The following is a 25638-nucleotide window of genomic DNA, read 5'->3' on the forward strand; positions in this document are numbered from 1 at the left end:
CGTGAGCTTGGTACCCCCAAAAGGCAAAGCAAATGGGATGTCAAAATTCCATGCTTATTGAGAAGCGAAGAGGTCTAGAAACTCATTCTTGACTTGTTCCCAAAGTGATCAGGGTCTTGCCCATGGGTTGTCATCGTTAACAAATCAATTTTTGGAGTCTACTGTGGCATGAAGAATTAGGCATGTTTGATTACAGATCTGATTACAAAGAGAGAGACCTGTCTGCAAATAGCTTATAGCACCATAAAACGATTACCAGCTAGAGACAGACCAGTTTTGCAGTGTACTAGTTATGTGATTTAGGACAACTATTTAACCTCTATGAGCTGCAGTTTTCTTACATGTAAAATGGAAATAATCATGTTAACCACACATTATTGTAAGGATTAACTGAGGTAACGCTTTTCTAGAAAAGTACCCAGCACCTAGAACAGTGCTTGGCTAATTGTTGGTACTCAATAAATATTCCAGGAAGGAAGGAAGCGGGGGCAAGGAATCAAGGGGAGGGAGGGATGTAAAGCCTCTAGGCACACAGCACTCTTTTATCCATATTTTGAGAAACAGCCAAGAACAGTTACATAAACAGAATTCCTTAGAGCAGTCTTTTGGGGAAGAAATTTCATATGCCACTAACACACACACACATATACGTGTTTAAGATTAGAGTGTTTTTAAAAATCTAATCAGCTGTCATTGGGCCTGACGATGAGAACTAATCAGAAAGAACAAGAGGAGAGCTGGTGATGGGGGGAGGGAGCGGCTCGGAGAGAAAGGAGTCAGGCAGTGATTCTGGAGAAAGAAACAAGAGGGGAGGGGAGGAAGCTGCCTGTCCTGCAGAAGCTGCTCAGTGTCACTTCTTCAGTGGCTTCCAAACACATGTGACCCTCTGGCTATCAGAAGCAATCTGGCTGGAGGCTAAAAAAGACCAGCATGCTTATAGGAGCACGGACACATTCTCTCTGTTTCCCTCCCTCCCCCCCCCCCCCCCGCCTTTCTCTCTCTCTCTGTCTCTGTCTGTCTCTCTGTCTCTGTCTCTCTCTCCATTTCTTTCCTAAGAGACAGATAAACTCATTAACTATAGAAAATGATAATCCATCTGGCTGAGCCCTGCTCCACAGCCCTACTCAAGGAAAACATAGACAGTAAGCGCATAAACGTCGGTTACCGACAGAGACACGTGTGTCACAGCGCCCCGAGCTGGGACTGCTGCTGGTTCCGTACGCCGTCCTGCAGTGTCACCGAGTTAAGCAGGATAAACGGATCCACTGCATTAACAAGTGTTGCAAGTAGTACTTTGGTGCCCAAGAGGGATTTGGAAAGGTTCTTGCTGTGCTTGCCAGACCTCTTTGCCTAGGTGAAGTAACACATTGTCTTTTTCCCAGCTTATTTCATTCCCTGCAAAATGCCCCAAACAGTTTCATAAAGATGTCCCTTGTGGATGAGCAAAAAAAAAGGCCAGTTTGAGGAAACGACTGAGTTCTTAGATGCTGGGGAGGAATTGCTTGTCTGATAGGGACATCACTTTTTAGTGGCACAGCTCACTAAAGACATAGAGGCTGGCTGAATAGCTCGCTGCAGCTGCCTCCTTTCTTGCCGTCTCCCGTGCATCTTTTCTTAATGACAAAGACCAAATTCATGTCCCTAATTACAGAATGGATTCTTTTGTGTCACCTGTGTTTATATTCCCTGGGCTTTTGAGGTAGGTGTAGTACTTTTTCAACTGAAAAATAAACTTTACTCAGGAATATACAGTGAATTAGGCAAAAAATTCATTATTCCATAGTGGAAAACAATGGGGCCTGATGGTTAAGATGGAACAGAGAGCCATCCAGAGTCTTGGATTCAAATTCAGCCCTCTTGCTAAGTTTCAAATTTTGGTGGATCCATGACGATGCTCAGATGTCTTTCTTCAAGTTAACCACGTCGATGCAAATGATTCAAGCAGCGGTGCCAGAGAATCACGGAGCACATTCACCCCCCACTGTGGCTTGTCTGTGGCAATTCCTGCTTCAAAAATTTAGCTGCTGCTCTGTCTTTAATTATGTGCTTGTGCCCCTCTCTCCCTTTTTTGTAGACTTCACATTTATTGGGTGCCTGCCTGGTGGGAAGCTAGGTGTGAAAGGTACAGTCGCCCTTGAGCCCCAGGCCCTGCCCTCTAAGAGCTTCGTGACCCTGACTCTGGCGAGGCTTCCTTGCTTGGAGCCGACACATGAGTAGTTGGATGAGGGCGGGCTCTGTCTTATGTTGTCTCACTCACCACCAGGGTTGACTGAGCTGATCTGGCTGGTAGAGTAGTGCACCCTTTCTTCCTCACTGCAAATCAGTATTATCTCTATCACCTTCATTCTGTATTCAGAACACTCTGGACTTTTTATCAGTTCCTGGAATATGTAGTGTTGTTTTGTGCCCAAAGACCTTCTCACCTACTGTTCCTTCTGTCCAGAATATTCATCATCAGTCTAATTTTGACTCATCTATCATCCACCAACTAAAATGTTTCCTCTTCTCGGAAATTTTTCCTGACCCTTCAGTTTAGATTAGATCCCCTGCTGTAGACCCCTATAGAAGCCTACCTGGTACTCACTAGACCTGTCAGTACTTCTCAGTGTCTGGCCCATCCACAGCGATAGGACAGAAACCATTGTCTGCCTTATTTCCCACTTTATCTGTATAATACCTGGCATATAATGGGTGCTCAGTAACGGTGAATGAATGAATGAATGAACTAATGAACAAATAGATAAGTGGATTCTCCTGGTGTGTCTCCCCCAGGGTATATGCCACATTAGTGATGGGGATTTTACTTTGATCAAGAATATATGAGGAGCTTTGCTTTCCAGCTAGAAAGTTCAAACCCCTGAGCAGGGAAATCCATTAGCTAATTGATAGTCCTTGTGGCAGCAACATTCTGAGAGAGGCTAAGAGAAGCCAGCTATTAGTGTTGAGTGGAATTGGAAAATGGTGGAAATAGGTACAATGGAAAGCTTATGAAATTCTCTTTACATTAGACCTCACTTGTCTGGCAGCAGTATTTAGTTTGAAGGAAATTTCCGAAACACAGACCACACAATTCTACTCAATTATAAATAAAAATAATATTCTATAGCCGATAAAAGATTTGGGGTTTCAATAAAAGATTTGGGGTCATTCCCTGTTACCCTAGTCACTTATTCTCTGTGCATTGAATTAAATAACTGAATGTTGACTATAGATTTTCCATTGGTCTAAAATTTCTTTTAATTGGAATCCTTGCTTGCCCACAGGTTGCAAAGTTGCAAACTACTAATAATACCAGGTCTATACTAAATTGCACTGGGTTCTAGTGCCATTCCTGCCCTGTGTTTGGTTGAGAAGGCCCTCATCCCCTCTGTGCAACAGCTTTCCATTTATAGGTGAGTGGTGATGGGGACATTTGCCTCATTAGGGAGCTGCCTACAAAAATATCTCTAAAAGGAGTTATATCCTTCAGTTCCCAAAGGATGGTGCATTATCATGCTACAAGACCTAGAGCAAGTCAGTGGACTTAGAGTAACTTTTCTAGGCTTTTACAGCATCTTTAAATTGAAGGAGTTGAAGTAGGTGATCTCTAATGCCTTCTAGCTCTAAACAGTCTATGATTCATTTTAATAATTGTAAGCAAAGCACCTCCCACCCCTTTACTCTCTCAGGCATGTACCAAGAATATCATCTGGCATCCCAATCCTATGAAAGATTGGTAGAAGGGGAGGAATGCAGATGACAGAGCTCACAGTATTAAGTTTTCAAATACTGACAACTAGAAAGTAGTTGTTGATATTCACTGTGGTGGAGTCTGGGCAGGTGGTTTTAAGCCCTAGCCCTTCCTGGCATCTTGCATTTACCTCACAGGACTAAGCAATCAAATGGACATTTCAGTAGCAAGGCTGAGGGTGTGACCAGCACATTGCTCACCTTGACTGTACCATGCTTGGTTGTCAGCTACCACACTTGTGAACCTCAACTCACCGTGGTTTTTTAAAATCCTGGGAGGTACTTGTGCCCAAAAATACTTTTCCATCTCACTGATGAAAATTCACTTGGTTACATTGTTTTGAATTTTACCCATTTGAAATTCTTTCGAGTTAATGAAAATTTCTCCTTCAAAATGCAAATGCCTCTCTGAAATTATCAATTGTTAACAACTATAATTTAATCTAATAAGATTGCTTTCTTTTAACACCTTGATGAGATCAGACTTTTCTAAAGGAAGCTTACAAGTTTTGATTGGGTGAAGAGGGATCTTTTTTGGGGGAGTGGGGTGCACTGGGGAAGGCAGTATGTGTGAGGCACCACTGAGAAGACTGCTGATGAGTCCTCCAGCCTGGATAAAAACAAAAAGTTTCTAGGAAGTAGGAGAGATGAAAAGAGTGAAGACAAATGGTGCTTAATGCAAAACTTTAATGTCAGTTCTAGACCTGGTCCAGCACCAGGACTGGGCTTGATGAATTGCTTATGGAAGAGGTTGCTCCCCACAGGAACTTATGAGTCTAAAATGATGGTAGCTGCCTGTAAACAAAGGCCACATAGGCTTTTAGAGAGAGTTCTTTTCCCTAGCAACATAAAGAGCCCCTTATAGCAAGAATAGCTGTAATTTGCAGAAGTGTAAAAAATCTACTTCCAACTGTAAAAATACTGAAAAATCTAGGGCATAGCAAGGTGCCCGTTCTGCCCTGTGATATGATGTGTGATCTTGAAAAATAATGAAAGTGGAATAAGGCATTGTAAAGATATTGCTCTAATGAACACAGTTCTGTTTGCCAGCCTTTCTTCCTGCTAGCAAATTATATCATTCCATCATCTTGGTAGAACATCAATAATGTCTTTGGAGAATAGCTTGTAAGAGCTGAGCTCCTCTATGGCAGGATTTGTGACGACAGTGTAATTTGGCATTTCTCAATTCTCTTTGATTTTGCACAGAAAAAATGGAAGACTGTGATAAATATTTTCCACAAATGGCATCTTAAGTGGAAACACAGCTAGTAGCAACAGTATTCTGCTGTTTATTTGGATGCTGGATTCCCGGTTCTCTATGTGAAACAACCATGTTGGCAGATTCATTGGTTTCACATTTTTTCAACACTTTTTTTTTTTCAGTTAAGTGATGAATTTGGTTTCACCAGCAGGCTTCTGGTGGCGAGAGGTAATGTCAGGCTGCTGGCATGTTTGTACTCAGTGAAATCAGAGTTGTGTATTAGGGGCTATTGAAATTGATTGGAGATGTTTTAGTTGCATTATGAGAAGTTAACAAAGTGCACAGAGCTAATCTAAGGCAAAACTTAGATTGGGGAGGTTTGGCGAGGCAGTGAGGTAGACGGGAAGGAGAACAGATTCAAGAAGCAAACTGCTGGGTTCTGGATAGCTTAGTGGTCAGCCAGTAATGTGGGCAGAGGTGTTGCTCAAAGGCCTTGAACCTGTAAGGCTTCCTTCCACCTGCTGCTGTGTGTGGGAAGGTGTATGCATTCAAAACTGTAGCCAGTTCTCAAGTCTCCCTTGGTTTTTACTTTTCGCCAGGCTTTCTCGTGTCTCCCTTATGTACGTCCACTTTCCCAGGTACCCAGGTGATATGGAGAGCTTGTCTCAGTCCTTCTGTGGCTCATTCAGGTCGGGGTGGTGGATGCAAACAGCCCCAGGCAAGCAGGCTGTAGACTTCTGCTTTTCTTACTCTAAGCTCTAGCTGTTTCTTGGAGAATAAAAGCTTCTCAATTTGTTGTTTAACTTTGGTCAATTTCTCATGCCCTGAAGTGGTTGCTTTTGGCAGTTTTGTCCAGCTTTATACTTGTTTTTTGTAGAGGAGACTCTCCAATCACATCATCATTACCAAAGTTTACTTGCATAGGTTGTTTTAGAATAAATTTAGCTGAAACAAAGTCGTTAGAACAGTGCCTGCTATGTAGCAAGGACTCTAACAGTATTTGGTATAATTATCATTATTCTTCTTATTGACAAAGACAACTATATAGTCACATATCTAATACGTATTCATAGTTATCCATTGTAGAGTATTTTTTAATAAACTAAATGTATTTTCATATATACACAGGGTCTTTTTTTATTTAATTTTATTTATTTTTATACAACAGGTTCTTATTAGTTATCTATTTTATACATATTAGTGTATATATGTCAATCCCAATCTCCCAGTTCATCCCACCACCACCACCCCTCCCCACTTTCCCCCTTTTGTATCCATCTGTTGGTTCTCTACATCTGTGTCTCTATTTCTGCCTTGCAAACCGGTTCATCTGCAGCATTTATCTATATTCCACATATATGCGTTAAGATAACGATATTTGTTTATCTCTTTCTGGCTTACTTCACTCTGTATGACCGTCTCCAGGTCCATCCATGTCTCTACAAATGACCCAATTTCGTTCCTTTTTATGGCTGAGTAATATTCCATTGTATATATGTACCACATCTTCTTCTTCCATTTCTCTGTCGATGGGCATTTAGGTTGCTTCCATGACCTCGCTATTGTAAACAGTGGTCCAATAAACATTGGGGTGCATGTGTCTTTTTGAAATATGGTTTTCTCTGGGTATATGCCCAATAGTGAGATTGCTGAGTCATGGTAATTCTATTTTTAGTATTTTAAGGAACCTCCACACTGTTCTCCATAGTGGCTGTATCAGTTTACATTCCCACCAACAGTGCAAGAGGGTTCCCTTTTCTCCACACCCTTTCCAGCATTTGTTGTTTGTAGATTTTTTGATGATGCCCATTCTAACCAGTGTGAGGTGATACCTCATTGTAGTTTTGATTTGCATTTGCCTAATAATTAATGATGTTGAGCAGCTTTTCATGTGCCTCTTGGCCATCTGTATGTCTTCTTTGGAGAAACGTCTATTTAGGTCTTCTGCCCATTTTTTGATTGTGTTGTTTGTTTTGTTAATATTGAGCTGCATGAGCTGTTTATATATTTTGGAGATTAATCCTTTGTCCGTTGATTTGTTTGCAAATATTTTCTCCCATTCTGAGGGGTGTCTTTTCGTCTTGTTTATGGTTTCCTTTGCTGTGCAAAAGCTTTTATGTTTCATTAGGTCCCATTTGTTTATTTTTGTTTTTATTTTCATTACTCTAGGAGGTGGGTCAAAAAAGATCTTGCTGTGATTTATGTCAAAGAGTGTTCTTCCTATGTTATCCTCTAAGAGTTTTATAGTGTCCAGTCTTACATTTAGGTCTTTAATCCATTTTGAGTTTATTTTTGTGTATGGTGTTAGGGAGTGTTCTAATTTCATTCTTTTAAATGTAGCTGTCCAGATTTCCCAGCACACTTATTGAAGAGACAATCTTTTCTCCATTGTATTTCCTTGCCTCCTTTGTCATAGATTAGTTGACCATAGGTGCGTGGGTTTCTCTCTGGGCTTTCTATCCTGTTCCATTGATCTATATTTCTGTTTTTGTGCCAGTACCATACTGTCTTGATTACTGTAGCTTTGTAGTATAGTCTGAAGTCAGGGAGTCTGATTCCTCCAGCTCCGTTTTTTTCCCTCAGGATTGCTTTGGCTAGATTTTTTGTTCTAGTTCTGTAAAAACTGCCACTGGGAAATCTGAAATATGTGACAACATGTATGAACTTGGAGAACATTATTTTAAGTGAAGTAAGCCAGTCACAGAAAAACAAATACTGCACAATTCTACTTATATGAGTATCTAAAATACTCAAATTCATAGAATCAAAAAGTGGAATAGTGGTTGCTATGGACTGGTGGGGTGGGGGTAAAGAGGGAGTTATTAATCAATAGGCAAAAAGTTTCAGTCAAGCAAGAGAAATAAGCTCTAGAGGTGTGACTATACAACACTGTACTTATAGTCAACAAAAATGTACACTTCAAAATTTGTCAAGAGGGTAGATCTCATGTCAAACGTTGTTACCACACACACACACACACACAAAGTAAAATAGAGGATATGCATACTCTGCAACCCGGAAATTCCACTTCTAAATATATTCCCTAGTGAATCCTCCACGTGTATGAAGAGTCATGTGCAAGAATGTTCACTGCAGCATGATTTGTAGTAGTAAAAACCTATAAACAACCTGAATGATCACCAGGGAGAGAATGTCTGTGGAATGCTATATGGCAATTCAAATGAATAAACTAGAGCATTTGTATTTAAAAAAAAAAATGCCACTGGTAATTTGATAGGGATTGCATTGAATCTGTAGTTTGCTTTGGGTAGTATAGTCATTTGCACAATATTGATTCTTCCAATTCAAGAACATGGTATATCTCTCCATGTTTGTGTCCTCTTTGATTTCTCTCATCAGTGTCTTGTAATTTTCTGAGTACAGGCCTCCTTAGGCAGGTTTATTCCTAGGTATTTTATTCTTTTTGTTGCAATGGTGAATGTGATTGTTTCCTTAATTTCTCTTTCTGATCCTTTGTTGCTAGTGTATAGGAATGCAAGAGATTTCTGTGCATTAATTTTGTATCCTGCAACTTTACCCATTTCACTGATTATCTCTGCTAGTTTTCTGGTGGCATCTTTAGGATTCTCTATGTATAGTATCATGTCATCTGGAAACAGAGACAGTTTTACTTCTTCTTTTCCAATTTGTATTCCTTTTATTTCTTTTTCTTCTCTGATTGCCATGGCTAGGACTTCCAAAACTATGTTGAATAATAATGGCGAGAGTGGGCATCCTTGTCCTATTCCTGATCTTAGAGGAAATGCCTTCAGTTTTTCACGATTGAGACTGATGCTGGCTGTGGGTTTGTCATATATGGCCTTTATTATGTTGAGGTAAGTTCCCTCTATGCCCACCTCCTGGAGAGTTTTCATCATAAATGGGTGTTGAATTTTGTCAAAAGCTCTTTCTGCATCTGTTGAGATGATCCTATGGTTTCTCTTCTTCAGTTTGTTAATATAGTGTACCACATTGATTGATTTGCATATATTGAAGAATCCTTGCATTCCGGGGATAAACCCCACTTGATCATGGTGTACGATCCTTTTAATATGTTGTTGGATTCTGTTTGCTAGTATTATGTTGAGGATTTTTGCATCAATATTCATCAGTGATATTGGTCTGTAATTTTTTTTTCTTGTAGTATCTTTGTCTGGTTTTGGTATCAGGGTGATGGTGGCCTCATAGAATGAGGTTGGGAGTATTCCTTCCTCTGCAATATTCTGGAAGAGTTTGAGAGGGATGGGTGTTAGCTCTTCTCTAAATGTTTGATAGAATTCGCCTGTGAAGCCATCTGGTCCTGTACTTTTGTTTGTTGGAAGATTTTTAATCACAGTTTCAATTTCATTACTTGGGATTGGTCTGTTCATATTTTCTATTTCTTCCTGGTTCAGTCTTGGAAGGTTATACCTTTCTAAGAATTTGTCCATTTCTTCCAGGTTGTCCATTTTATTGGCATAGAGTTGCTTGTAGTAGTCTCTCATGATGCTTTGTATTTCTGCGGTGTCCGTTGTAACTTCCCCTTTTTCATTTCTAATTTTATTGATTTGAGTCCTCACCCTCCTTTTCTGGATGACTCTGGCTAAAGGTTTCTCAATTTTGTTTATTTCTCAAAGAACCGGGTTTTAGTTTCATTGATCTTTGCTATTCTTTTCTTTGCTTCTATTTCATTTATTTCTGCTCTGATCTTTATGATTTCTTTCCTTCTACTAACTTTGGGTTTTCTTTGTTCTTTTTTCCGTAGTTCCTTTAGATGTAAGGTTAGATTGCTTATTTGAGATTTTTCTTGTTTCTTGAGGGAGGATTGTATTGCTATAAACTTCCCTCTTAGAACTGCTTTTGCTGCATCCCATAGTTTTGGATTGTCACGTATTCATTATCATTTGTCTCTAGGTATTTTTTGATTTCCTCTTTGATTTCTTCAGTGATCTCTTGGTTATTTAGTAACGTATTGTTTAGCCTCCATGGGTTTGTGTTTTTTACGTTTTTTTCCCTGTAATTGATTTCTAATCTCATAGAGTTGTGGTCAGAAAAGATGCTTGATATTATTTCAGTTTTCTTAAATATACCAAGGCTTGATTTGTGACTCAAGATGTGATCTATCTTGGAGAATGGTCCACGTGTACTTGAGAAGAAAGTGTAATCTGCTGTTTTCAGATGGAATGTCCTATAAATACTAATTAAATCTATCCGGTCTGTTGTGTCATTTAACGCTTGTGTTTCCTTATTAATTTTCTGTCTGGATGATCTGTCCATTGGTGTAAGTGAGGTGTTAAAGTCCCCCGCTATTATTGTGTTACTGTCAATTTCCTCTTTTATAGCTGTTAGCATTTACCTTATGTATTGGTGCTCCTATGTTGGGTGCATATATATTTATAATTGTTATATCTTCTTCTTGGATTGATCCCTTGATCATTATGTACTGTCTTCCTTGTCTCTTGTAACATTCTTTAAAGTCTATTTTATCTGATATGAGTATTGCTACTTCAACTTTGTTTTGATTTCCATGTGCATGTAATATCTTTTTCCATCCCCTCACTTTCAGTCTGTATGTGTGCCTAGGTCTGAAGTGGATCTCTTGTAGACAGCATATATAGGGGTCTTGGTTTTGTATCCATTCAGCAAGCCTGTGTCTTTTGGTTGGAGCATTGAATCCATTCACGTTAAAGATAATTATCGATATGTATGTTCCTATTACCATTTCCTTAATTGTTATGGGTTTATTTTTGTAGGTCCTTTTCTTCTCTTGTGTTTCCCACTTAGAAAAGTTCCTTTAGCATTTGTTGTAGAGCTGGTTTGGTGGTGGTGAATTCTCTTAGCTGTTGCTTGTCTGTAAAGCTTTTGATTTCTCCGTTGAATCTGAATGAGATCCTTGCCAGGTAGAGTAATCTTGGTTGTAGGTTCTTCCCTTTCATCACTTTAAATATATTGTGCCACTCCCTTCTGGCTTGTAGAGTGTCTGCTGAGAAGTCAGATATTAACCTTATGGGAGTTCCCTTGTATGTTATTTGTCATTTTTCCCTTGTTGCTTTTAATAATTGTTCTTTGTCTTTAATTTTTGTCAATTTGATTACTATGTGGCTCGGTGTGTTTCTCCTTGGCTTTATCCTGCCTGGGATTCTCTGTGCTTCCTGGACTTGGGTGGCTATTTCCTTTCTCATGTTAGGGAAGTTTTCAACTATACTTTCTTCAAATATTTTCTCGGGTCCTTTCTGTCTCTCTTCTCCTTCTGGGACCCCTCTAATGTGAATGTTAGTGTGTTTAATTTTGTCCCAGAGGTCTTTTAGACTGTCTTCTTTTCTTTTCATTCTTTTTTCTTTATTCTGTTCCGTGGCCTTGAATTCCACCATTCTGTCTTCCAGGTCACGTATCCGTTCTTCTGCCTCAGTTATTCTCCTACTGATTCCTTCTAGAGTATTTTTCATTTCAGTTATTGTATTTTCATCTCTGTTTGTTTGTTCTTTAATTCTTCTAGGTCTTTGTTAAACATTTCTTGCATCGTCTCGATCTTTGCCTCCATTCTTTTTCCAAGGTCCTGGATCATCTTCACTCTCATTATTCTGAATTCTTTCTCTGGAAGGTTGCCTATCTCCACTTCATTTAATTGTTTTTTTGGGGGTTTTATCTTGTTCCTTCATCTGGTACATAGTCCTCTGCCTTTTCATTTTGTCTATCCTTCTGTTAATGTGGTTTTCATTCCACAGGCTGCTGAACTTTAGTTCTTTTTGCTTCTGCTGTCTGCCATCTGTGTAGAGTGTTTTTTGTATGAGATCCTCTCTCCAGCCTCTTACTTCTAGAAACTCCTATTTAGACCAACTGTCTGCAACCTTTTTCTGTAAAGGGGTAGGTAGTAAACATTTAGGCTTCGCAAGTTGTACAGTCACCTACTCAATTCTGCTCTGTAGCCCGAAAGCAGCCATAGACAATATGTAAATGAATAGGTGTTGCTGTATGCCGATAAAACTATTTACGAAAACATGCTGCAGGTGGGATTTGGCCTTCGGGCCATAGTTTGCCAACCCTTGCCACAGACTGACTGTCTCACAATTCTACATCTAAGCAGTGCCATCTGCTCTGCCCCAAAAGACTATATTTTCCTTTGGAAATCACTGCAAAAGAGAACATCTCTGCTTCTCAGCACACATTCCAGCTCTTCCCAACACCTGTGCTCTGGGAGCCTAAGACTTCTTCAAGAGCCAGGGGCTCTTGAGTGCTTGGCATCTGTATCAGCTAATTTCAATAAAAGTACCTGTCACTTCTGGAATACATGTCAACAGCAACACTCTTGGTTTTGTTACAGACACACTGTATTATAGATACAGACATACAACTTGGTTAAGCTTATTGATGGCAAAATATATTTCATCTTCTATTTAAAACTAGATTGTGCAACTTTTTACTAGTTGTTAATTTTTTGTAAATCTAATTTTTTCCTTCCAAACAAAGGAAAAGTATGTACATTTTAAAAACCACAGTGTCAGGCTTCCCTGGTGGCTCAGTGGTTAAGAATCCGCCTGCCAATGCAGGGGACACGGGTTCGAGCCCCAGTCTGGGAGGATCCCACATGCCACGGAGCAATTAAGCCCGTGCACCACAACTACTGAGCCTGCACTCTAGAACCCACAGGCCACAACTACTGAGCCCGTGTGCCACATCTGTTGAAGCCTGCGCGTCTAGAGCTCGTGCTCTGCAACAAGAGAAGCCACCGCAATGAGGAGCCCACACACCACAACGAAGAGTAGCCCCCGCTCACTGCAACTAGAGAAAGCCGGTGCGCAGCAACAAAGACCCAACACAGCCAAAGATAAAAATAAGTAAAATAAATAAATTTAAAAAAAATTTAAAAACCACAGTGTTCCCTTCTTGATTTAATACTCAATCTTTTGAGATCATTAATTTCATAGGTTATAATTAATTTAATTGTTCTTTACACAATGGCTTTGTATCTAGAAGTTAAAACTGAATGTTAAATCAGTTATTTAAGACTATTTTATTATTAAATATATCCTACCTTCCAAAGGGTATATAAACTATAGATGAACTACTTAAAGAAATATAAAGTAAATATGCATGTAACCACTGTAAGTTCTTCCTGGATTTAGAAGGACTTTAGAATTCTTGAATCCTGTTTTCTTCCCCACTGACATATATGATGTGCTTATTGTATTTTTTATTTTTACCATATTTTTAACCCCCTAAAATTGTTTTGTTTGTCAGTGTCCGTAGATTAACCCATGTAAGCATTCTCTTTATTCTTCAGTCCTTCTTGCACCTTAGACTTCCCGTCTTGGCTCACTTTCCTTCTACCAGAAGTATATAATTAGAAATTCCTTTTGTTAAGATCTGAGATGACAAATTCACAGATTTTCTTTGTCCAAAAATGTCTTTATTTCAACCTCATTCCTTTTTTTAAATTAAGGCTTAGTTTTTTTAAAAACAGTTTTATGTTCACAGCAAAATTGAGTGGAATGTACTGAGACTTCCCATATACTCCCTACCCGACACATGCATAGCCTCGCCTATCATCAACATTCCCCAACAGAGTGGGACATTTGTTACAATCGACGAACCTATAGTGACACATGAGAGTCACCCAAAGTCCATAGTTTACATTAGGGTTCACTCTTGGTGTTGTACATTTTATGGGTTTGGACAAATGTATAATGACATGTATCTATCATTATGGTATCATATAGAGTATTTCACTGCCCTGAAAAATCCTCTGTGCTCTGCCTCTTCATCCCTCCTTCACCTATAAACTTCTGGGAACCACTGATCTTTTTATTGTCTCCATAGTTTTGCCTTTTCCAGAATGTCATAGAGTTGGAATGTAGCCCTTTCAGTTGGCTTCTTTCACTTAGTATTATACACTTAAGGTTCCTCCATGTCTTTTCATAGCTTGATAGGTCATTTCTTTTTAGCACTGGATAATATTCCGTTGTCTAGATGTACCATAGTTTATTTATCCATTCACCTACTGAAGGACATTTTTATTGCTTTCAAGTTTGCACAGTTGTGAACAAAGCTGCTGTAAATATCGATGTGTAGGTTTTTGTGTGGATGTTAAGTTTTCAACTCCTTTGGGTAAATACCAAGGCGCACAAATCCTGGGTACTGTGGTTTAGTCTGTTTAGCATGTTTAGTTTCGCAAGAAACCGCCAAATCTTCCAAAGTGGCTGTACCCTTTTGTAGTCCCACTAGCAATGAATGAAAACTGTTGTTCCACATCCTCGCCAGCATTTAGTGTTGTCAGTGTTCTGGATTTTGGCTATTCTAATAGATGTATACTGATATGTCATTGTTATTTTAGTTTGCATTTCCCTGATGACATATAATATGGGGCATCTTTTCATGTTCTTAATTGTCATGTGTATCTTCTTTGGTAAGATGTCTGTTCAGATTTTTGGCCCATTTTTTAAATTGGTTTTTTTCCTATTGTTGTGTTTTAAGAGTTCTTTTTATATTTAGGATAACAACCCTCTATCAGATGTGTCTTTTGCAAATATTTTCTCCCAGTCTGTGGTTTATCTTCCCATTCTCTTGACATTGTCTTTTACAGAGCAGAAGTTTTTTATTTAATGAAGTCCAGCTTATCAATTATTTCTTTCATGGATCATGTCTTTGTTATTGTAACTAAAAAGGCACCACCATACCCAAGATCAATTTTGAGTTCCTTTTTGTGAAGGGTGTTAAGATCTGTGTCTAGATTCTTTTTTTTTTTTGGCATATGGATGTCTAGTTGTTCCGGAAACATTTGTTAAAAAAAAAACTGCCTTTGTTCCATTGTATTGCCTTTGCTTCTTGGTCAAAGATCAGTTGACTGTATTTATGTGGGTCTATTCTGTTCCATTGATCCATTTTGTCTTTTCTTTCACAAATACAGTACCACACTGTCTTGATTACTGTAGCTTTACATTAAGTCTTGAAGTTGGATAGTGTCAGTCCTCCAGTTTTAATCTTCTCCTTCAGTATTGTGCTAGCTATTCTGGGTCTTTTGCCTCTCCATAAAACTTTAGAATCAGTTTGTTGACATCCACAAAATAACTTGCTAGAATTTTGATTGGGATTGCATTGAATCTATAGATCAAGATGGGAAGAACTGACATTTTGACAATATTTACTCTTCCTATCAGTGAACATGGAATATCTTTCCATTTTTTCTGATTTTGTTCATCAGAGTTTTGTAGTTTTCCTTATATAGATCTTCTATGTATTTCGTTAGATTTATACCTAAGTATTTCATTTTGTGGGTGCTAATGTCTCATTCTTTTTGTTAAAGTTTTGTTGAGATGTAATTAATTCACTTACCATACAGTTTACCCACTTAAAGTGTACAATTCATTGGTTTTCTATTATGTTCAAAGATATGTGCAACCATCCCCACAGTCAATTCTAGAACATTTTCATCACCTCCAAAAGTAACCTTGAATCTTTACCTCTCCATCTTGATTCTTGAAAGATATTTTTGAGGATATAGAATACTAGACTAGGAATAATTTTTCCTAGGCACATTGAAGGTATCATTCTACTGGCTTCTGGCTTCCACTGTCAGCCTTACTGTGACTCTTTTGAATGTAATCTGTCTCCCATGATTGGCAAGAGGGGAAGCTTCCCTATTAGACCCTTCACCATTGGGTAGACACTGAGCTAGCTTTTCTGCCCCACAAGCTCCAAAAAGCAGATGAAGCCAGAGGTTTCAGCACACCAGTATAGCAGTGGTTTCACAATCCTACTTACTTCTCAAGGGTACCTCTTCATTTATATTTTGGCCTGACAGTTCTTTACTATCTTGCCAGCACATTATTACTTTTAAAAATATTTTATCTAGCATTTTACATTGTTTTCAGTGAGATAATCAATATGGCTATTAAGCTTGCCATATTACCAGAAACAGCATTAAAACAGTTTTCATAAATCTGAACAGGCCCAAATGAATAAATAATTTATGAAAATAAATTTAAAAATTTCTACTCAGGGGCTTCCTTTTGGGAAATAATCTCAGAGTGATATGACCATCTGTGTATTCAGATATTTAGGGGATTTAGAGTACATATCCAGAACTTCAGAGGTGTCTTTTATTGCCCATATAAGTGGACAAATAGACCTTATACAGGACAAGTGGAACTTTTTTTTTTTTAAAGGGAGAAACTTTTTTAAAATTTATTTTTTATTTTTATTTTTATTTATTTTGTCTGTGCCAGGTCTTAGTTGCTGTGTGCAGGATCTTCGTTGCGGCATGCAGGATCTTTTAGTGGCGGCAGGCGGACTTCTTAGTTGCAGCATGTGGACTCTTAGTTGCGGCATGCATGTGGGATCTAGTTCCCTGACCAGGGATCAAACCCAGGCCCCCTGCATTGGGAGTGTGGAGTCTTACCCACTGGACCACCAGGGAAATCCCCAAGTGGAACTTTTCTAATGAAAATCTCACTGTCATTTTTTTCCTAAGGACTTAATAACTAAATTATAGTTACAGTATAATTCAGTCATGCTGGCTGGCCTTTTTGAAATATTTCAAAATAGTATTAAATATTCCACACCCTAAAAAAAAAAGTGCTGTAAGATATGAGACAGGCAAAAGCCAGACAAAGGACAGTACTCTCACCATTATGAGTATTAAAAAGGACTATTTGCATACAGTGGAGTACCATCCTGCTTGCCTGGAAGATTCTGACCAGTTTTTTCCACTGTGCTGCATGCAAGGCCAACTGCATGGACAGGCCTATGATGTCTCCCTGCTGTTAGCCAAACTGCCAGTGGGCCAGGCAGCACATGAGCAGGTCTGGAAAGAGCATGAGGAAATTTGTGCACAAATCAGCATTAAATGAAACTAAGCACACCTAAGTTGAAAGTTATAAGTATGGGCAATGTCTTCTCTGTTCATTTTTCTAAAAAGAAAGCTAAAACTCAAACTTTTAGGTCCAAAATTTGACACTTAACCCTATCTGCATCATAAGTCTTTCCTTAAAGAGGCAGCTCCTGGCTACTCAGCCAGTATCTTCTCAATTTCTCCAGACCCCACCAGGCTTCTCTTTGTGTTGCTACATATTCAACTTGCATTAAAAAGAAACAGGCAAACATACAGGTGATCCAGGTGGGTCTTTTGGCTGTTGGAATGTAACTATTTTGGTGCTATTAGGCTATCGTTTTACACTTTGCAACAAAATTGAGTGATTTTTTTTTCCCATTGTTTATCTCAATATGGATATAAAAGTGCATTGCAACTAATTACCTTACATCCACTATCCCTGGAAACTTAATAATACTAGTTTGTGTTTATATGTGGTTGACAGTCCCAAATGTTCTCCCATCTCTTTTCTTACCCTCAGGTTAATTGTGATGTGAAGTGGTCACTCTGCTAACTGCTTGGAAGAACCAGGTCTTAAATCCAAATCTCCTCTAACTCCCTCATTCTAATTTATCTACCATAAAACCTCTGCTCCAGAGGCTGAATTACATGAGCATTTAAAATAAACAAAAAGCTCTCTTGTACTTACTATCTGATTTAGAGATTCTTTCGAACAATGGATCATATACAAATAATTACAAATTGTCAAACTTCTTTCTGAGAGTAAGAAAGCTCTACCTTGTGAGTGAAGGACCTATTTGGGGGAAATTAAGAGAAGCAGAAATGCATTCTTTGTGTAAGGAAATGATCCTGCTTACTCATTTTATGGCATAAAATAAACCCAAGAAAAATCTCATTGCATTGAGACAAAGTCTCAGTGTAACACTGTAAAATCCCATTGTAATGTGTGGTGGGATTATAAGAGCACTATGAATTTATTTTCCTATACTCAGGTGGTAGGAGGTGGGGTGTGTGTGGCAGAACCATCTTTCTCAATGCTGTGGGGCTGACAGCACATGTCACAGATGGAGCAAGAGGTGAGGGTTCAATCTAGGCTGGAAGCCAGGACCTTTTTCTTTTGGAAACAAGTGAGAATTCATGGCCCTGATCCTCCTGTCACCAGCAGAACCAAGCTGTAGAGGTAATGGAGAAGTAAGGATTCATCACCCCACTTGGAGAACAGCACCTCTCCAGACTAACTGTGTGAATTAATTAAGAAATGGTAAGAAATAGTTCTTCTTGTTCTGAAGTTCCCAGTATAGTCTGTCTTTTTTTCTTTGGTTTTGTTTCCCAATGTTAGGATCATTTTTTTTTTTAACTAACAACAACAAAAATGTATCATATTACAAATAAAGCTACCCTACCACAAAGGCATAAATAACTTCCATACAGCAGCTGGTTTAACTCAAACAGACCCTAAAGAACATCCTATGACTCTATCTGCCTTTTCATGCTTCCTTGTCTCAGTTACACATGGTGTTTGACAATGAGTTTCTACACTTGATTTAAGACCTAGAGCAAAGCTTCTTAATGCTGAGTGTGAGCTGCTGTTACATCTGCTGTACTTCTAGCTATCAAGTAGTGTCGATCTGATGTCTCGACAGTGTGGAAGGCCACTGTATGCCACTCATTGTGTGTATCATTTCATTTCTATGTAAGACTTAGAATTAAGTAAAATTCCAAAATCTTCTGCAACTTGGGGCAGTTATATACCAGAGTCCATAACTTCTGAAGCTGAAAAAGTAAAACCCAGTGTCCTGCTTTTTTAATTATGAAAAATTTCAAACATACACAAAAATAGAATATAATGAACCTTCATATATCTATTATCCAGTTTCAATAATTATCAAGATTTTGCAACAGTTATTTTATCTCTCACCTTACTTACCCCTCCTTTCCCCTTATTTGAATTATTTTATTCTTTTTGCAGTTCTTAGCTTTCATTACTTTTGAAATTTCTCAGCCATTATGGCTTTAGATATTGCTTCTGCCATTCTCTCCCATCTCTCATTTGAGATTCCAGTTTACCTATACGAGACCTGTGTTCCTCTTTATTTTCCATTTCCTCATCTCTCTTTGTTTTGCAACTGATATATTCTTTTTTTTTTTTTTTTTTTTTTGCAACTGATATATTCTTTTGACCTGCCTTCCAGTTCTCTAATTCTTTCCTTGGCTGTGACAAGTCTGATGTTAAACTATTGAGATCTTAATTTCAGTTTTCTATTTTTCAGTTCTAGAATTTTCATTGGTTATGTTTTATGTAATTTCATTTTTCTGCTAAAATTCTTTTCTATTATTAAGTTTGCAAACATACTTATTATAATTATTTAATTGATTTATTAGAGCCTCAATATCTGCAAACCTGTAGGTTTGTTTCATTGTCTATGTTCTTCTCTTGGTTTTCAGATAGTTCTTGTCTTTTTGTATGCCTGTTTATAATTTTACTGAATGCAGGACACTGTATAGAAAAATTAGAGAGATAATTGAGATTCAGGATTATGTTATCATCCTTCAGAGAGAATTTACTTTTGCTTTTGGCAGTCAGGGTAGAAACAGATCACCTTACTCCAATCAGGGTTTGAAATGATTCAGTCTTTGTGAGGGCCAGTCTCTTTCTGGCTTACCACTATTCCTGGATTGTAGCCCTTTGGTGGGGGTCACAAATGAAAGTCAGGGATGTTTACTAGCGCTTCTTTTCATCTTTGCTAAGCCCTGAACTCCAAATTCTGTGTCTCCATATCCTTGAGACTGCCAAAACTTCTGCTCAGCTGTTTAGCCTATCTGCCTCTACTTTCAAATCAGCAAAGGGAAAAGCAGCAACAAATGTAAGGATCACCTACTTGAGCTTCTGTTCTTTCTGCCATTTTGACACATCCAGACCCCTGTCCCTCTGTGGTTCTTTGACACCTTCAAACAGATTTTTATAAATATTTTATCTAACGTTTCTTGTTCTTAACACAGAGTTTGGTCTGAAACAAGGTAACCCACCATTGCTGGAAGGAGAAATTATGCTGAAGAAACTTAAATCAAAACTCAGTCATTACATCATTTTATCCATGCATACTTCAGTTTGTATCTCTGAAAAATGTGGACATTTTCTTACCCACAATGCAATTTCATGTTCAAATTTCCTAGACTGAATCAGAAATGTCTTTTTACAGTTATTTTAAGATGCAAAAGGTCTACAAATTACATTTGACTGTTGTATCTCTTAAGTCTCTTTTAATCTAGAGTGTTCTCTTCCCCTGCCATCTTTTTCTTTTCATGCCATTGACCTGTTGAAGATCCTGGGTGAAGGTCCTGTAGGATTTCCCATATCTCGAATTTAGCTGGTTGCTTTTATTTGTTCCTCTATCACTTGTTTTTCCTATGAAATGGAATTTAACTTTATGGGCTTGATTAAATTCAGTTTCTTTGCTTCTGTTTTTGTTTTTTGGCAAGGATCCTTTATAGGTGGTGTAAAATCCTTCTTATTGCATCATATCAGATAGCATGTAATGTCTGGCTGTCCCACTTTAGTGATGCTAAGGCTGATCAGTGAGTTCATATGGTAACAACCTAATTTATCCATTTAAAAATTTTCCATCATTCTTTGATCTACTGATTTCATCTAGTGATACTTTTTTCGTGGATTCTTCAAGAGTTGCAAAATGCTGATTTTTCTAATTCCATCATTAGAATTAGATTTCACATTAATCAGTTAAAATTCACATCAGCTAAAATTCATACATTATGGCTATTTGGTTACTCTAAAATACAGTTTATACAGTCAAGTTAAGCTCTTGTTTTAAATTCAGTGATGTATTTTATATCAGTTCTAAAAAATAATCCTAACAAACAATAAATGGTTTTTCCTGTCATATAAATGTCAAAACTGCTACCTGTAATGAAGCAATGTGATTGGTAATTGCATCATGTGGAAAGACCTCAGCAAGACCAACAACATAGGTCCTGCCAGCATAGGTCCTGCCATGTTTTTCTCTAACCCCTTTTAACTTGAGACGTTCCAGTTCCCTGACTCTCAGCCTCCTTGTAGAATATGGCAGCAAGATCTTGGTGCTTATGGGTCTGAATTAAGCTAGCAGGTGTGCTGCTCCTTTTCTCTGCTTGTTTAAACACCTTCTTCCTATACACTTACTCACCACAGAAACACCAAGGGCACTTTTTCCATTCTAGGCCCAGCATCCTGGACCATGTGATTGCTAGCACTGTACCCATGAAAAGAAAATTTATAACAACACCCAAACAAGTAGAATCCCTTGCTGAATGATTTTGTTATTGCATAGTTTGCTTGTGTTTTTTGTGGCGGCATTTCAATTTCTGAATCTTGGAGTCAGCTCTGACTGCCAGACCCCAGCAAGTCTCCAAGTCCCGTTGAATCAGCTGTAGGACATTTTTTGCATCAGATCCTTCTTTTCTGTTCTCATTACCACATCCTGACTCAGGTCTCTCTGCCTCTAGAGTCTCTTTTCCAATCTATCCTGTTTCCTATTCCGATGAAACACCCTCAGCCCCCTCTGTAGTGCCCAGCTGCCTGCAAGCAAAGTCTAAACCTCCTAGCTTGGCGTGGATGCCGCTGCACAGCCTAGCCTCAGGTGCACCTCCTCTCCCGCTCTTCTTCACCGCCGGTCAGATCATGCATTCACTGGCCCTTTGTCTCCAGCCTCCTGTACCATTGCCAGAGCTACCCGCCCTTCCCATGCTCCACATGCTCTCCTAGCAGCCCATCCCCTCTTCCAGTCTGAACCAGCTCAAGCTCTGCTGCTCCAAGGAATCTCCCTGATCACCGCGGTCTCCACTGCTTCTGGAGCACCCATTGTCTGTGCCGTGGTCTGCCAGCTCTCACAGTCCTCTCTGTATCATAACTCAGTTTGCTTCATATCTGCAGTTAGACTGTATACTAAGCAAGGGCAGGAACTCACCGTGGGCTTCTTGCATCCTTTGTGCACTGGGCACAGTACCTGGCCTCTCCTAGCTACTACACCTTCCCCTCACCTTCCCACTCAAACTCCTGTTTTAGTCCTCGCAGTCCTCAGGCATCCCTGATCCCTTCTCTGGTTCAGCCTCTCAGCCTGGCCTTGATTCCTGACAGTCCTGTGATTGAAGACCTCTTGCAGGCCTCCTCTCATCACTGTCACACACGGTAAAGTTGATGAAAGCCCATGCCCTGGGTAGAGAACTTCTCCCAGCAGGAGTGAGCGTCACCAGTTTTCCTTGGGGTGCTATTCCAGCAAGTAATCATGATGCTTATTCCATATGTCAGCTGGGAGGCCTCCAGAAACAACCCAGGCACACACTCAGCACCCCTGCCAGAGCTGTTAGGCTGCTCCGTAAATATTTATGTGGAAGTCCCCCTCCCAGACACTTCCTCATCCTCTCCTGATTAAACTCCACTTCATTTTTTCATATCTTTAAGCAACCAGAGCAAGTACCTTTCATGGAGTAATTATGCACCACTTTCTCTGCCACCATAGAACCAAAGATTTTCTTTCCTTCTGCTAACTGATGTGACAGACATCCACTTAATGGAATGATTATTAGTATGAAATTACATTTTGGCCTTTAAATTTAATTATGCCACATTCACAGCAATAAAATAAAGTTCCAAATGCAGGTGTGCTTTTCAAGGAAAGTGTCCAAGGCAATTAAGTACAGGGCAGTGGCGTCCTATATTTAAGCCTTTTGTCTGGGGCTCTTAAAATCTTTTCCACACAAGTAGATAATGATGTTCATTTTGTAAGGGGGAGAGGTGATGTGACTGATCTCTTGGCATGCTCAGAAGACAATGGGAAATCCAGGACCCAGGTGTCCCCTTTGTTTCCCCCCTTCCCTCCCTTTTCAGTTGTTTAAAAGAAGCATGGCCGACCTTCTATTAATTTAAATACCTCTCTCTGAGGTACTGCTTTCCACTTCTTTGAGAGCCTGAATGAAAAAGGTTTCTATATCACATTTCATGTGGGGAAGAGTTGGGGTTCAGGGAGAGGGGATGGTTTGAAGATAGTACACTAATCAGAGAACATACGTGTCTCTCCTTATAAAGCTCCCTCATCTTTATTACACAGTAGAGCCTAAATGTGGGTTCCATGACTAGTTCACAAATGAAGAGCAGAACAGTGCTTGGCACATGGTAAGCCCCGTATAAGTCACGACTCAGGGTTATCTTTTGGAGGCCTACAGGCAGGCACCTATGTTCTCCGGACGGGGAGCATCTGGAAAGCACCCTCGCTCGTGCCATCCAACAGTTTGGATGCGTTTCTGTTCTCCCCACCGAGACAAACCTTCTCAGATCCTGGGGAGCCAGATTAAGTCCTCTTTCCCTCTTCCAGGAAACCCTCCCTGGTCCAACCCATCATCATAACTCTCCTTTTTCATAACTCCTGTATCATTTTCTCAGTTCCACACTCTTGAACTGAGCATTGCTGTCTACTAGTTAACGTAGGCTTCATCGGGACACTAAATCATGCTCTGTTCTGTGATATTTTTCAACTGTGGTATGAATGTTTGCCTTGTGTCTCATGGGATTATTGGGCCTTGAGGAAAAAAGATCATATATCTACAGTATAGTATGTCCCCCGGCCCCAGGATCGATCTTGCACGTACAGCAGGAGCTCAGGAGACTCTCAGGCTAGAGGATGTGGGGGGCAGAAGAGGCCAAACTGTACACACTTTGTTGAATCTAACATAATACATTCTTGTTGAATCGAGTTGAAATAACACTGGGCCTGAAACATAGCCCTGGGTTTTCATTCTTCGGTCCACTGCAACACCCTGTTCTATCCTGTTGTGTATGAAAGAGGTCAAGTATGTACAGAGTTCCTACATGCAACACGGCAGCAAACACAGATGGGGTGTCTGAATCCAAAGAGTCCAGTGATATATATATGGAATCTTAAAAAAAAAAAATGGTTCTGATGAACCTAGGGGCAGGAATAAAGATGCAGACGTAGAGAATGGACTTGAGGACATGGGGAGGGGGAAGGGTAAGCTGGGACGAAGTGAGAGTGTAGCATTGACATATATACACTACCAAATGTAAAATAGATAGCTAGTGGGAAGCAGCTGCATAGCACAGGGAGATCAGCTCGGTGCTTTGTGACCATCTAGAGGGGTGAGATAGGGAGGGTGGGAGGGAGACGCAAAAGGGAGGGGATATAGGGGTATATGTATACGTATAGCTGATTCACTTTGTTATACAGCAGAAACTAACACAACATCATAAAGCAATTATACTCCAATAAAGATGTTAAAAACAAAAACAAACAAAGAGAGTCCAGTGATGACAGAATAAATACACGGGGCCTGTAAGGAAGGTGCACTGTGGTGAACGATGGTCTCTGCACTGAGACTCGGGGGGCTTTGCAGTTAAAAGGAGCGTGTGGGCGTTTCTAGATGGTGAGTCCTGAAAGCTTTCATTCATTTACTTAACAATTATATACTGAGAGGCCAGCTTCTGGTCCAAGGCTATCCTGGGTGTTGGAGCTTCACGGGGGAGGTTGGAGGATAAGATTAGCACCTGGTCCCTACACCCCCTGCCAAATATAAACGCAGAGGTCCAGATTGTCTTCTTTCATTGTTTATTAGAGAGGTATTCCAGTCCTGTCATTTTTTTGCAATGCCCAGTGCAAAAGGCATTCTGGGGAACAGGAGACCAATAGTGTGCTTCTTCCCTCAGTATCATGTTCTCCCGGCGGCAAAGCTGATTCTTCTCAATGGCTCACTGGCATTCACAGCCAGCGTTTGCTCCCACTTTCATAGTCTCCTGACTATGCTGACTGCACCAGTGAGAGCTACTGACACTGTTTGCCATTTGTTTTCTTCCAGGATTTTTTTCCCAGGAAACCATCCTGTCAGAGGCGTGCAGGTAATGAAAGTTGGCAAATTGCAGTTACATCAAGGCATGTTTCCCCAAGCGATGAAGAATCTGAGGCTGGTGAGTGTGCCAAGATCGCATGTAGTTCTGCCTGGAATACTTTTTCCTGGTTGTTGCTAGGCCTCTTCCTTGTGATTCCTAGTGACTCTACACACGTGTGTGCATGCACATGTGCAAGCACACATATGGACACACACGCGTATTTGTACACAAACACGTACCCATAAATGTTAAAAACCAGCTTCAAAAAAAAAATGATTTGTGATGTTTGCCGATTCCTTTGGTATAAACATGCCCACCATTGCTGATTTTAAACTACCAATGTCGAATCAACCAGTTCACAAAAATCAGTAAAATTTAACAATCAACTCCTACTAACTGGTGCAAACTGGCCTCAGACACCACTGCGCCTGTGCCCTTCTCCACTGTGGCAGGCCACCCTTCTCCATGCCTTCCCACCCACAGAACAGAATCCACATTCCCAGCCCCCTGACCACCTGTCTGCAGACTACCTTTGCAGCCTCCTCACCTCCAGCCTCCCCCCGCCCACCTACACACACACACACACACACACACACACACACACACACACACACAGCTGGTGTACACTGAGCCGCTCACCGTTGCCCAGGCATGGTCCTTTCAAAGCTGTCTCCTTTGCCTTATATGCCCTCCCCCGACCCCAGCCCCTGGGCCTGGCAGAACTGTACTGACCCTTTAAGGCCCAGCTGGAATGTTGTATCCTCCCTGCCCCCCACAACTCCGCTCACTCTGCCATCTGCGGCTGAGCACTCATCACAGGGCAGCAGGAATACCTGCTGCCCCGCCCCCCAGGAGGCTGTGAGGTCTGGGACTTAGGAAGTATTCACTGCTGGAGGAAGGAGGAAGAAGGGAGGAAGGGAGCGAGGGCGAGAGGTCAATACAGTGCTAGCAGTAAGTACGGAGAAACTAAGTGGGAGAACTGGGTCCACGTTGGAATGCAGTGTTAAAGAG

At 40.0% G+C, this 25638-nt stretch overlaps 1 protein-coding gene across 1 annotated transcript in view; it reads left to right on the top strand.

Annotated features, from left to right (window-relative positions):
- The window catches only part of SMYD3 (SET and MYND domain containing 3), a 716908-nt gene that overhangs the window by 672866 nt on the left and 18404 nt on the right, over nucleotides 1-25638 (top strand). Inside the window, exon 11 of the mRNA XM_007167174.2 lies at nucleotides 24597-24705. Within this exon, the coding sequence (XP_007167236.1) occupies nucleotides 24597-24705 (109 nt within the window). The remainder of the gene's footprint in view (nucleotides 1-24596; nucleotides 24706-25638) is intronic.

This window comes from Balaenoptera acutorostrata, chromosome 1 (assembly GCF_949987535.1).
Source record: "Balaenoptera acutorostrata chromosome 1, mBalAcu1.1, whole genome shotgun sequence".
NCBI classification, from domain to species: Eukaryota; Metazoa; Chordata; class Mammalia; order Artiodactyla; family Balaenopteridae; genus Balaenoptera; species Balaenoptera acutorostrata.